This window comes from Eutrigla gurnardus, assembly GCF_963514095.1.
Source record: "Eutrigla gurnardus genome assembly, chromosome: 19".
Lineage (NCBI taxonomy): Eukaryota > Metazoa > Chordata > Actinopteri > Perciformes > Triglidae > Eutrigla > Eutrigla gurnardus.
The window spans coordinates 22,797,800-22,812,470 of NC_139930.1; the positions used below are offsets into that span (position 1 = coordinate 22,797,800).

At 44.5% G+C, this 14,671-nt stretch overlaps 1 protein-coding gene across 1 annotated transcript; it reads right to left on the reverse strand.

Annotated features, from left to right (window-relative positions):
• Window positions 1–1,333: 1,333 nt before the first annotated feature.
• Window positions 1,334–10,519, reverse strand: LOC311029393 (3-hydroxy-3-methylglutaryl-coenzyme A reductase-like). The gene is made up of 20 exons (XM_084034519.1): window positions 10,396–10,519; window positions 9,465–9,668; window positions 9,229–9,340; window positions 9,043–9,130; window positions 8,519–8,603; window positions 8,280–8,385; window positions 8,050–8,156; window positions 7,824–7,943; window positions 7,514–7,647; window positions 7,123–7,400; window positions 6,862–7,016; window positions 6,565–6,759; window positions 6,163–6,321; window positions 5,583–5,740; window positions 5,400–5,505; window positions 4,901–5,071; window positions 4,103–4,243; window positions 3,280–3,438; window positions 2,543–2,697; window positions 1,334–2,459 (listed from the first exon to the last, which is right to left on the reverse strand). Exons 2-20 carry the CDS (start codon window positions 9,624–9,626, stop codon window positions 2,411–2,413), a joined length of 2,640 nt encoding a protein of 879 aa, XP_083890645.1. The 5' UTR covers window positions 9,627–9,668; window positions 10,396–10,519; the 3' UTR covers window positions 1,334–2,410.
• Between the last annotated feature and the right edge of the window lie 4,152 nt (window positions 10,520–14,671).

The window sequence follows — 14,671 nt, forward strand, 5'->3', positions numbered from 1 at the left end:
TCCCTGCCTCTCTTCTCCCTCCACCAACCTGTCTCCCTGCCTCTCTTCTCCCTCCACCAACCTGTCTCCCTGCTTCTCTTCTCCCTCCACCAACCTGTCTCCCTGCCTCTCTTCTCCCTCCACCAACCTGTCTCCCTGCCTCTCTTCTCCCTCCACCAACCTGTCTCCCTCCCTCTCCACCAACCTGTCTCCCTGCCTCTCTTCTCCCTCCACCAACCTGTCTCCCTGCCTCTCTTCTCCCACCACCAACCTGTCTCCCTGCCTCTCTTCTCCCTCCACCAACCTGTCTCCCTCCCTCTCTTCTCCCTCCACCAACCTGTCTCCCTGCCTCTCTTCTCCCACCACCAACCTGTCTCCCTGCCTCTCTTCTCCCTCCACCAACCTGTCTCCCTCCCTCTCTTCTCCCTCCACCAACCTGTCTCCCTCCCTCTCTTCTCCCTCCACCAACCTGTCTCCCTCCCTCTCTTCTCCCTCCACCAACCTGTCTCCCTCCCTCTCTTCTCCCACCACCAACCTGTCTCCCTCCCTCTCTTCTCCCTCCACCAACCTGTCTCCCCCTCTCTCTTCTCCCTCCACCAACCTGTCTCCCTGCCTCTCTTCTCCCTCCACCAACCTGTCTCCCTGCCTCTCTTCTCTCTCCACCAACATGCCTCCCTGCCTCTCTTCTCTCTCCACCAACCTGTCTCCCTGCCTCTCTTCTCCCTCCACCAACCTGTCTCCCTGCCTCTCTTCTCCCACCACCAACCTGTCTCCCTCCCTCTCTTCTCCCTCCACCAACCTGTCTCCCTCCCTCTCTTCTCCCTCCACCAACCTGTCTCCCTCCCTCTCTTCTCCCTCCACCAACCTGTCTCCCTCCCTCTCTTCTCCCTCCACCAACCTGTCTCCCTCCCTCTCTTCTCCTTCCACCAACCTGTCTCCCTCCCTCTCTTCTCCTTCCACCAACCTGTCTCCCCTCAGTGTTTGAAAGTCACCAGGCTGAAAACTTTGTTTAAAAATTGAAAAAAACTCTAAGATTCTTATTAGATGTTATATTTGCATATACTGTTACCTGTTTCCAGTAAATACCTTTCAAAGTGAAGCATCGATACCTCTAAATGAAATATATTTTCCACCAGTGGACAGCAGCAAATGTTTTGTCCTGGGTCACATACGATGATAGATTTGTAGCAGAATGAAGTGGGTGAGACCCAAACTAGACACATGTTTTTTATATATAAATAATATGTTGATACTAATACTGCAGCATCACACTTCTTCTGTCCTGTTTTAAAGTTCATCCTCTGGTTTTCCACTTGTTCCTGTTACAAGAAAGACAACTGGGATATCATTAAGAGAGAACAAAGTTTAATTCATTTTAAAAAATAAAACAGTGCAATCTTTTTAAATTAATAGCTTTAAATTGAATATTCTATCTAGAACATGCCAAGGCTCAACGTCTCCAAGACAAACTGTATGTAAGGCCACGTCTGAGCTTCATTGCTTCCAGAAAAGGATAATAAGCCTGCAGAGTCCGTGATGCCTTGAATTGCCGCCATGCCAATACATTATCCAACTGTTATCTATACAAACACGTATAATAGTGTCCCATGAAAGTTAATTAAATGAGTAAATATGGCTTTGACTTTCCGGTTTCCCTAATCATCTGAACATAAGGAAGTAACCTGCGTTCAACATGCCTGTAACAACTGCTCCAAACGTGACCAAACGCTCTGTTGGCAGGAACCAGCAGCCACAGTATACACAGTATACAGCAGCACCTTACATCCGGACGAGTTGGGCAAATGATATCTTAAAACACTGATTTAACACAAACACATTCAGACAGAGTAAATGAGTAAATGTCACCTACAGCAGTAAAAGCACTGTCTCGAGCCAGCTTTTTGGCATGTGAGGAAATCATCTCTCACTTCATGCATGACCGATGGGAGAAGCGGTTTGCTTTTGGCCATAGGACTCTGAAAGAGGCACACAGGATACTTGTTCAAGACTTCGCAGCAAGGTGGATTTGACCAATCCAAAAAGATCAGTGCCAACGGCAAAAACGAACTACTGCAATGTTCAGTCGCGGACAAATGGCACAAATAAGTTACTTCGACATAACATCTCAACCGAAAAAGTATTTTGGGGAGATGGGGGGGGGGCACACAAAGCAAGCACACATCAGCCGTAGTCTTCAGCACCTGTTGGGCCTGGTAATCAGCTTATTAGTCTTTATGGTGTGGACTTCCTCAACACACAGCGCTGCCTGCAGAACCACAACAGTCGGAGACGATTCAATCTTCTCACCGGGAACCTTTCTTCTGGCACTAGGAGACGATTCAATCTTCTCACCATAAACTTTCCCTCCGTTTGCTGGAGCGGTGCTGTTCAGTCTGTTATAGTCCGACTCTGAAGCTTGGTCGCCAACTTTTCATGTCTCTAACTTTTGCGAAGGTGTTTCTGGCTGGTTTGTTTTGGATCTGGCAGCGAGGAAACAGGACAAAGTCAGCAATCGGCGGGGAAAATGAACGCGTTAACAAAGAACATGAGTGAAACATCTAACCTGTTGTGGGTCATGTGGCTCTTGACGAGGTGTCCAGCGGCTAGAGCGGCCATCAGGGAGAGCTCCCCTGCCAGCACGCTGGCACAAACCACTCTGGCCAGCTGACGGGCGTTCTCCCCTGGCTGGTTGGAACTGGTACCTTGGACGCCGAGCATCTAGAGACCGATAGATAGATGATGATTTGATGAAGACTAAGTCCTGGTATGCCAGATGGCCAGTCCACCCCTCATCAGTTGTCTTAAAAAGCAGCTTCGTTGTTAGCATAGCGTACCTCCGATCGATCTCACTCCATTCAGACAAATGGTTTGCTTATCGTCTTGCAGACGGACTGAACAAACCATGACTTCACACTTTTTCACAAATAGTCATCATTATGTTATTTATTACAACTAAATCACAGCAAAGTTATTCGGGGTTCATACCGCTGTAGTAAACCAGTCGCCGTGTGTCTGTGTTATTCACAGTGAATACAGCTCAGTGAAGTTCACCGAGCACCTCTGGGTGATGTTATGAATTATGAAAACACACCTCTACACTGTCTCACTGTCACATGTCTGCAAATCACTGACACACTAAATGCAATCTGCAGTTGCAGTTGTTCACGCTTCAGTCAAAGATTATTTTTTACATACCGGTATGCCACTTCTGGTTATCGTTTGCTGACAAGCAATCTGGCACAGTTTAACGATATCCAGCTCTAGTGAAAGTGAGATAAAATAATTCCTAGTTGACATTACCTGCAGACAGGCCTGCTGTGGTGCCAGGTTGGTGCCTCCTCCCACAGTTCCCAGCTCTATGGAGGGCATAGTGCAGCTGATGTACAGGTCCTCCCCTTCTGAACCAGCAGGCTCCATCTGAGTGATACAGTTGGAGCTCCCTACTGTCTGAGCGGGGTCCTGAAACAAGAAATGCCATTTCATAATTTTAGCCTATTACAAGTGTGTGAAATCATCATAATTAGCATAGCAATGTTTTTATCTTGCATTCTACTTAATAAACTTCATCAGTTCTGCTCATTTATCGGGTTAATCCAGCATGCGCTATTAACGACTCCGGTCGGGAGCAAGATAGTCGGACTGGTGCCTAATGGATTTCTATAGGAATTATATAGACATGAGTAGTTTAAATACAAAATTATTTGTTATTTTAATATTCAGAAATTCCATTTTAGGCTTCTTACACACATTAGAAGAAGAAGCAATGATTGCGTAAGCATCTAAATTCACTACTGAGTTATACCAGGAATGTGTGTCATAGGGCTGTTGAAGGAATTAACTTCGGGAATCGAATATAATTTGAATAGTAAAAAAATCTGTACCATTTAAATGCTGAAATGATTAACTAACTAACTATTATTAATGCTTTTGACACATGCACGCACACGGAGAAAACATGGCGCGCACACAGAGGACACCGCCAGCAGCACTCGGTGAAATGACAACAAAGATATCGACGGACCATTCAAAACACATTGTATATCTTTTAATCGTCATTCTGAACCAACTGGATTTTTTTAAAACCACATTCTTTATTAAACAGGCTTGTTGAGCGATGCATTACCTGTCCGCATGCGATGTAGATAGCTGCTACAATGTTGGCAGCATGAGCATTAAAGCCCCCGATACTGCCAGCCATGGCTGAGCCCACCAAGTTCTTGTTGATGTTCAGCTCCACCAGAGAAGCTGTGCTGCTTTTCAACACCTACGGACACATTAATGGGTTATTTTAGAAAAGAAACTGTAGAAGAAAACTCTTCAGGTCTAATTCTGTGGTTGGTTCAAATGAGGTTTAATCACTGACAGTGGAGAAAAGAAATTCACAGTGTGTCCATGAAGATCCAGTCTGTTGAATGGCCTGGCGGAGTTGGATTTATACAGAACATTCGAGAGAACAAAAGGGAAGGTGTCATGAGTGGGTTTGCATTGAATGAACACATGTCTCTCTGCAGAGGAAGAGTATCTGTTGATATCTACAAGGTGTGACCGTTCTCGGGAGAGCTAGACGATGTCACTACAGGGGTCACTCATCGGGCCTTGATCAATGTATGAAAGACAAATATTACGGCGACAGTTCAGGAAGAGGAAAGATCAAAGAGTCTTTTCATCAAGACGGCAAGGGTTAAATTCAATAGAAACAGCTCAGCAGGACATTTGATGTTTAGAGAGAAAGGAACATTATACCAAAACCAAATAAGAATTGTAAGGTAACCCATTTTCTTCTACAAAACGCATGGTATGACAAACAGAAAGGAATTTACTGGGTAAATTGAATGAATAAATAAACGGGGATTTGATCCCTGACTGATAAAGGACTGGTTTTAGAGTGTTGCAACTTGAGTTTGGTATTTGTTGTCTTTACCTCCCTGACCACGCTGGCAGGGATGGTGGCCTCACACACAGCAGACTTCCCCCGACCCAGGATCCAGTTAATGGCAGCAGACTTCTTGTCAGTGCAATAGTTGCCACTGACCGACAGCACCTCCACATCTGGATACTGCTGGCGGAGTCTGTGCAGAGCTTGCTCAGTCCCCTGGGAAAAGCATGGGACGATATGAAAATGTCTCATAACGATTGTCCTTTTTTTAAATTTCATTACACTTCCTGTATTTTTCCACTTCTCTACCATTATAACATTAGCTTATTCAAGTCACTCATGACGATATTTACGAATATCCCAATTATAGAAATTCACCACAAACAGGTTTATCCCAATAAAAGCTTACATCGTCCTATCAATACACAGTGTACACAGACAGTTTTCATGAGTTAGAGCACTGGAGATACCAAGGCAACAGAGTGAGCTGACGAGAGGCTGGAGCAAGAGTTGCATTCAAAGTGCACCGACATTTGGGCGTTACCTTGGAGAGCATGTTCATGCCCATGGCGTCTCCCGTCTGAGACTGGAAGCGAATATACAAGTTCTTCCCAGCTAAGCCCACCAGCAGCTTGTCGAGACGAGCAAACCTACCAAAAGCAAAAGTTAATGGATGACCAAAGGAAACTCGAATCATTCTATTAACATTTACACTGTTTCCACTGACCTGCTGGTCTGGTCGAAAGCCTCTTTGATCACGATGAATCCGTCCGAGGTCTCGAGCCAGACTTTGACCTCTGCAGCCCGGCACGCTGAGGGCAGCCTCACCACAGGACCTCTGGTCATTCTGTCAGCGAGGATCCTGCTGCAGCAACCCCCGCTCATCTGAACAGGAAAGACAACGGTTAGCGCGGTGACATACACACTAGGGTTCGGCTGGTATCTGGTTTCACCAATTCAGATCGTTGTACAGGCCTAAACCGGGTTTGATTTATGCAAACCGGTTGAACCAGCATTTGTCCTTAAGACAGGTTCTGGGAAAAAACCCAACAAAAACATGTCACACGGCCTCTGGCGGCATATCCGTCTCCATTGTTCCACAAAGCCTGGATGTTTTGTAAAAAGAGACACCGTTGTGGCGGAACATTGCAAAGCAACGTTATTTATAAACAGTACGATCGTGGCATATTTGTGACTCTCCTTTCCATGATTACGGCACAATCTTCGGTGTAAAATAAACAAATGTATCACTCGGGAGGGTCTAATACACACATACACAAACACACAGCTAGAGATCCGTCACTCACAGAAAGCGCCCTGCATCCTCTGTTGGTGCTGGCTACCAGGCAGCCCTCTGTGGTCGCCATAGGAATGTAAAACTGCTTCTCATCCAACAGCAGAGGACCGGCCACTCCTACTGGCACCGGCATGTAGCCAATGACATTCTCACAGCAAGTGCCCATCACCTTCAGGGGATCAACACAAAGTGATTTAATTAACTCAAAGCTTCTGCAGAACTTAAGCCACGTTTCCACCAATAAGTTCCTGTTCATTTCAGTCCCCATGAGACAAGACATTGTCTTCGATTTTGGATCATAACATGGCATGGTCAACCCAACAATCTTGTCCATAGAGGTATTTGGTCAAAAACATTGTGGTATTTGATTGTTATTTAAATGTATCAGAAACATAATTTAGTCCCCAAATACCTTAGAATAGTCATAGTCTTTATAAGGCAGAGAGGCCAACGCAGAGAGAACAGGCAGTTTGGGTGAAAGCATATCCCTCCTGATGGCCACGCCCCTTTCCGGAGTCTCCAGGATGGATTCCAGTTTGTAGTTCAGAATATGACGTGAGGTTACCAGGTTCATCACCTCTTTATTGCTGAGAAAACGGGCCCCTCTCTGGAAAGCAATATGGGCAAAGCAGTTATTTCATAAACCTTCAGACAAAAACAGGACATAAGATCTCTTCTGCAAGGATTCCCATCTCCTCTGGAAGCTTACCTGAGGATCTGAGAGGATGTCCATACATTCCTCCAGCGTCCGGGACTCTGAATTACAGCTACTTTGAGGAACACAAGGTGATGGAGCAAGAGGATCCCCTGAATCCATAACACAGTGGCCGTTCCCCACTAGGGATGCTGGAGGCTGAGTCTCCTCTGTTGTAGTAATCATGTTAGACAAAAGTCACGCTTAGCAACAAAGGAATTACAGTTTTTGTTTTTCCTCTGTGAATAAAAAGCTAGGGCAAATAATTATTCTCACCCGTCTCTCCTAAAGCCGTATCAGCCTCAGGGCAAAGTTTAGAGTCTAAGAAAGCTGGCGGGGCAGGATTGGTGCCGTTCATGGTGGCCTGGGGTTTCAGGGGTGGGAAGTCCCTCCTGCAGCAGTCCCCTGCCCCCCTTGGCTTCTGGGTTGGAGGAGAGCTGATAATGGGACTCATGAGGGACAAGGAAGACTCTGTCTCTGTTTGCTCAAAGAAGACGTACTTCACAGCCAGGAGCAGGGCAAGACCGAGAGTTATCACTTGTTCCAGGTCCATACTGGTTGGAGGTGAAGAGGGAAAACGCCATGCATCAATACATTACTGCACAAGAGTCAATAACAGGCAAATGTATTCATGGAATGAGAAATCTTGCTTGTTTAAGGTTTTTACCTGGTGAGCTTCAGAGGCCACGTCTTACCACCAGAATCCAGTCTCGTAGCTATTGGCCCCTCCACCGAGGAATTCTGACCTGGATGCTCAGCTGCTAGTCGAGTGTGAGCATGAACCAAGGCCAGGCCCAGAGACTGAGGGGGACATCAAAAAGTTAGACCGTTTACATGTTCATAATTCTTATATTAAAAGAGAGACACCTTTTGAATGACGTTTTAAACTGCTGCACACAGTTGAGTTATAATCGCAGTGCCACACTTTCAAATGTGGTTCTTGACATCTGTGGTAGCAGGTAAATACAGTTTCTAACCATGATGATTTTAACCCTCTGGGTGACAGGATTGGGCTTGTTGTCCTCTTCTTCAGCCAGCACACGGGCAAAGTGGCTCAGCTGCCAGATTGGACGGCCCTCTCGACTTTCCCTAGACAGCTGTACATACAATAATCCAGCATGAGCACAGAAGCACAGACAGAGTAGCTGAGAGATGCAAGGAAAATTATTTCAGTTCCTGCCAAATGTTAGACGTCATCCTTACCTCCAGGACCAGGGAGACGCACGCAGGGAAGAAGGTCATGAAGACAAAGTAATTGGCCAGGACAGACATACAGCCAAAACAACACATGATCTCTAATTGAGGCACACCTGGAAAACAACAGAAAATAGCAATGATTCATTTTCCACTCAAATCGCCACCATGAGTATTAAAAATGTTTTTAACACATACCTGGCAGTGTTATGGAGAAATAAATCAATAGTATTCCTCACCTGACATGGTGCCAATTCCAATGACCAGACACTCAACCAGAGCATCTAGGGTGAATGTGGGGCCCAGGATGGCCATGCCCTGAGAGATGTTCTCCCTCACCTCCTCCTGTACACAACATACAGAGCCACAGCACTTGTCAACGACACCTCAACTACATCCTTCCTCTAATTCAACACACAGGTATCAGTATATCATATCAATGCACAGATAATCCAAAACGAGGTCTGTGTGACATTACCTGGGAGTTTGAGCTGAGGGCAAATTTGGCTAATGTGCAGGCTTTGGACAGGTCAATGAGCAGGAGAAAGAACGGAAGGGCTTCACTGCAGGGCAAGGAGACAAATGTCAACCAGGAGGATGAAGCTTGTCTACATTGTTGAAAAGACACTGCCAGTGTCCTCTGTAGCAACGTTAAGACCGGGGGTAGCTGCCTCATAAAACTACTCTGATACAACAACATTTATCTTCAATACTGTTTAATAATTAACTTATAATTTATTAATATCCCTATCACAAAATCTGCTGTTTGCAAATACGCCTTTGCTTCCCAAAGCAGTATACACCCAGGTATATTTCCAAATGGAAGTTAATCATTATTAAACCACAGCTACCCTGTGATTAATCCGTTTTGTTCATCTATTGACATTGCAGTAGCTGAAGTAAGGAGACAACATAGGTTTAGCAGCCTCCACCATATGTTGAAAGCCTGAATTATTTGTATTAATCTTTCTGTTGAACAATAAATATGTTTGGAACACTTACTTAAGACCTGTCAGCTCTTTTCCAAAGAAATGGATGACCACTGTACTGAAAACAAAGCTGGAAAACACTGTGAACAACCCTGCAATACCTGTAGGAAGAGAAATGTTGATATTGATATATTGTTTGGTATTCTCACAGAAAAGCTTTGAAACATATAGTTCCGTGCTAAACAACTATCATACTGACCCAGTATATATTTGGATCCAAGTTGTCGTAGATTCTTGAACTGAAAATAGATATAAACGATGGCCATGCAGCGTGTGATTGTGAGGATGATTATGTCACTGCTGTGGATTTTCTGTAAGAAAATAAGCACAGACATGTATTTTGGTTAACACTACTCGAGCACCTCTTTCACATTAACATTTGGGATGAGCTGCCCCATCCAGGCACAGCTTCCAGCTCCTGTCAGGCAGACTCACCTCCTCGACTTTGGGGCACTCGTTCCAGCTGCACATCTGGCTGCTGGCTGTCAGGTTGTTCATAGATACGAGGCAGACGGTGAGAGTGAGGGTGCCAACTATAACCTCCCACGGATGGGAAGCTACCAGCAGGCCATGGAGCCTGAACATGCGTGCCAACATGGTCCCAGGGTGCCTTCCCGCTACCTCGGGCCACAGACTCACCTGTATTTAAAGCAAAGGACGAGAACGTCACCCAATATTGTCTCGTTGACTACGAGACAACATGCTATCCCGCTGCAACAACTTGTCGCTGCTGTAGATTGTAAAAGACTGCGGTTAGGATAACAATTAACATTGTCTTTGGTTCGTATTAGGCACATTTTGGCAGCTAACCCAACTCAGAGTCAAGCGTCAGCTTTAGTTGGCATTTGCTACATTTTAGCAGCTAGCATCACACAGAGACTAGCGTTAGTTGGCATTAGCTACATTTTAGCCACTAACCTAACTCACAGAGACTAGCGTTAGCATTAGCTACATTTAATTTTAGCAGCTAGCATCACACAGAGACTAGCGTTAGTTGGCATTAGCTACATTTTAGCCACTAACCTAACTCACAGAGACTAGCGTTAGCATTAGCTACATTTTAGCAGCTAGCATCGCACAGAGACTAGCGTTAGTTGGCATTAGCTATATTTTAGCAGCTAACCTAACTCACAGAGACTAGCGTTACCATTAGCTACATTTTAGCAGCTAACCTAACTCACAGAGACTAGCGTTAGTATTAGCTACACTCGCTGTAAGTTACAGCGAGTGTAGCTAATACTAAGGGTGTTACAGCCTGTAACACCCTGTCTAACAACACACACAGCCACCAAGGTCACTTCATCTCTCCGAACTTTAAGAAGAATTTCACAATTTCTGTCCCATGAAAAATATATAATTCGCGTACGTTCAAATGTAAGCTTCCCCGGTTTCAGAAAGCCCTTCCCATGACGACAAAGCCGCTTCCACAAATCGCTTAGCTAGCTAACTTCATCTTCATGTATCTAACGACACCAACATGGAGATGCGGAAATAACGACGTCATGATTACGTCAGTTAATGTCACGTTGCGTGCTGAAAGGGGAAGTGGAGGTGAAGTCTGTAAAACGATATTTAAAATGTAATTTAAACAAATGACATGGCATAAACGTCCATATAGATACATTATAGTGCTGCATTCACAATATTAGTAAAAGTGAAAGTACACAATTAGGCTTATTATCATCATCAAAATAAATAAAATAGATAAACTAGAAAATTCCCCCGCTGGAAATTTTGAAAGGGCCACGGGGGCGACTGCCAGAGTGTATATACATTACGATGAGATTCTTGGAGATTTCAAACGAGACGGAGTTGTTTTAGAGGCAAATACAGAGACTGCTTGCTGAAAAACTGTCCCTGAAAGGAACGTGCATCAGCAGTTTTGCATGAATTTACCTCTAAAATGGCTCCGTCTCGTAACGTTACATTATTATCACATAGCGTGGTGAATGTGCAGGTCACAACTTGTCCACAAAAGCGTTTTGGAGTTGTTGGATTGTGTATTTGATGAGTTTGATGAGTTTGATACATGTCACCGAGCTCAGCTGTCACTCTTAAGGCTGGATTATGCTTCCGCGTCGACACAACGCAAGGGAGCTTGCGGACCCCTTACGTCCTTGCGGACCCCCCTTACGTCAACGCAAGGGCCTGACGTGTGCCTCCCAAAAATCCTCGACGCGCGTCGAGGCGACGCAACGCCAACGCAACACCAACGCAGCGGCTTTGGCTGTGATTGGTCCGCTAACTACATCCGCTGGAGACCGCTATCCGGTTTCCACTCATAAACACCGCCATTTAAACTTTTAAAAGGCTACTTTTATTGTTTTCACCTCGTTTTATTGTTTGCACCTTCTTGCTTTTGCACAAAGAAATAAAACACCAAGTTCTGAAAAATTGTGGACGTTTAAAGCCGGAAAGTAAACAAATACGCTATAACGAGGCTACGACGATATACGCCAAGAGTCTCAGTCGGTCGGTCAGTCTTTACAAAAACCATAGCGCCCTTTACCGGTGTGGCTTTGAATTGCATTTCGACACGTAAACCCAACGCAGAACCATCACTGTCTCCAAGCAACTGCGTGGCCGTTGCGTTGCCGTTGCGTTATCACTACGCGGAAGCATAATCAAGCCTTTAGACTACTGAGACTCAAGTAGAGTACTACCGAGTACTACTGAGACTCAAGTACCGAGAACTACTAGCGCACTCAACTGTTTGCCAGTAGGCTACATGTCACCGAGCTCAGCTGTCACTCAAGTTCTCTGTACTACCGAGTACTACTGATGCTCAAGTACTGAGAACTACTAGGTACTATGTACTGGCAAACTGTCAACTGTTTGCCAGTACATGTCACCGAGCTCAGCTGTCACTCAAGTACTACCGAGTACTACCGAGTACTACTGAGACTCAAGTACTGAGAACTACTAGGTACTATGTATTTGCCAGTACATGTCACCGAGCTCAGCTGTCACTCAAGTACTACCGAGTACTTCTGAGACTCAAGTACTGAGAACTACTAGGTACTATGTATTGCTTGAAAAACTACAACTCCCACTGGCTGCTCCTGTCGGCCAATCAGAGCGCACCTGCTATCACTTCTGAGTGAGACAGAGAGAGATAGACAGACATGTGTCTCCATTTTAAAGTTTAAATGGAGTTTCTAGGTGAAAGATGTTTGACAAAAACTACATTTCCCACTACATTTCTCCTTCCTGTCCACCAATCAGAGCACACCTGCTGTCAGTTCTCAAGATCAGAGCCTGGCTGTATTCGAAACCGCATACTATACTGCTAGTACGTACTGATTTGGCCAAAATGTAGTATGCAGTATGCAGTATGCAAACAAAAGCAAAATCTGCAGTATGCGAAAAGTTCCCGGATGTCGTACTGATTCGGAGAATATTTCCAGTATGCATCCGACCAGTCTACTCTGCCTACTGTTTCCCCACAATGCAATGCGCTGGAGCCTGGATAAATCGAGTAATGACAGAGCAAGAGAGCGTTTCCAGGGGAATACAAATGCCAGAGCAAAAAAAAAAAAAAAAAAAAAGCCGGAGCAGTACGGCGTTTATATTTGTTAAATTTGTTTACATAAGTACAGTGCATAGGCTACTTGATTATTGTGACGAAAGCTATATAGGTACAATAGAAATCCAGGCTGTACTCTGTTAATTCAAACTTTTTTTTATTAATATTTGGTGATTTCTGTACATGCAGAGCTCCCGAGACAGCTCTATACTGTATACTGTCCACTACAAACAGCGGTTAAGATAACTGGCTTGCTGTCTCCCCGGGAAGACGACGCATGTTGGCCGGCGGAACACCTCTGGAGACGGGCTGCTGCCTCTGAGACGACCCGCTCCTTCCGGAGCTTCACTTCTCCGAAAACATCGAGGCAAATTACTAAACAGCCGTCATTTGGGTAAACTTACCGCACATTGGGGATCTAAAACGGTTACTTTCTCGCATGAAAAAATATTAAAATTTAATAAAGTGATATAATAACAGCGCTACAGCGGGAAATAAAACAGCTTTGCGCCTGTTTTACAACTACCGCTGCCGGTCACCACGAAATGCATTCTGGGAAACTTGCATACTGCATACTGCGGTGTGAACGGCGTCGGTCTGCTGAAGTAGCATACTGAATCCCACATTCAGTACGCAGTATACAGTATATACTAACGCAGTATGTAGTAGGCAGTACGGTAGTATGCGGTTTCAAAAGAGTGCCGTCACCATAGCAATGGCCCTCAGCACGTGTGTATGACTGCCATCAAGCCTCTCTCTGCCTCTCTCTATCTCTCCATTCCGGCTTCACGGAGGGTCTGAACAAAAGCTTGCCACGCTCACACCGAAACTCCTATCGCCAAAATGTTCGCACCGTTAGCGCCACAAGACTCTCCTGAAGACACTGATCACTTTTATTTTTTCCTAGTGTCAGAAATGTGGACGCTAGGGCGAGTTAGAAATGGACCTGGTTTCAGGTTTCTTTGAAAATCTGCTTCTCGATTTGCATTGCAGTCGATTGGGAGAAAAACCGACGTTGCCGCGCTTAGAGGTTGCTAGTTCAAATTCTATAAATCTTTTAGTTTAATCTTCTAGAGTTTTTGAGCACATTGTGAGAGACAGGACAAGTTTGTCTACAAAATTGGAAAATATCACGTGTGTAGAGTGAAAATTGTGGCCGGGAGGAGTTTGGAAAGGAAAAAAATCTGAAGTATTTCGAGGAGCCCCCACACTCTAAGTGATGATGTCACCCACTCTAGCCCAGAAGGTTCCGCGCAATACACACCCATTATAATCTCATGATTTCTCCCAAAACGATCATGGTCATTGAACAGTGATTGATCAGAAACTATATGACCTATTGAAGCGTGGATTGACACACCAGGACACAAGACTTGTGTCTACGTTTTAAAGTTTAAATGGAGTTTCTAGGTGAAAGTATGCCTGAGCAGCAGGCGTTTGAAAAGCTACAATTTCTGCTTTTTTTTTTTGTCGCTCGTCCCATTCAAGTCAATGGGAAAATTGATGTGGTTTTTCGCGACTTACGCCGATCGAACCCCACGTTTTGATATATAATTTGTCCTACAACTCTTAAAGCTGTAGGAGTTTTAGGCAATCGAAATTCGGAGGCAAAATAATAATAAGTAGGAAAAAATCCTATGAATAACAATAGTGCTCGGGGAAGCACTGGGAAGCACTGGTCCCTTCAGCTATTTCATAGCTGTAGGGGCCAGTGCTCGGTGCGAATTATTGTGTTAGGATTATCAATGCACTAATGTGTTCTTGACTTTAGTGTTAAAGGTAAAGGTAGAGTTCATATCAGCTATTTTACTGCTGGGTATTTCATAAAACATAATTTAATTTTTTGATTATATTTTGTATTATTAATCTGAATTTGTAAAGTAATCTACAGTTGTCAGATAAATGTTGAGCAATACAATATTTCCCTCTAAGATATAGTGTAATAGAAGTAAAACTAGCATAAAATGGTAAGTAGACTAACTGAACATATACTAATTACAAAGAATAATGTTTTTAACATCATCCATCCATCGTCTATGGATCTATCCATAAACATAATTAATATGAAATGTTAACAGCAGTTTTTGTGCTACACTTAACCTTTTTTGAAGATATG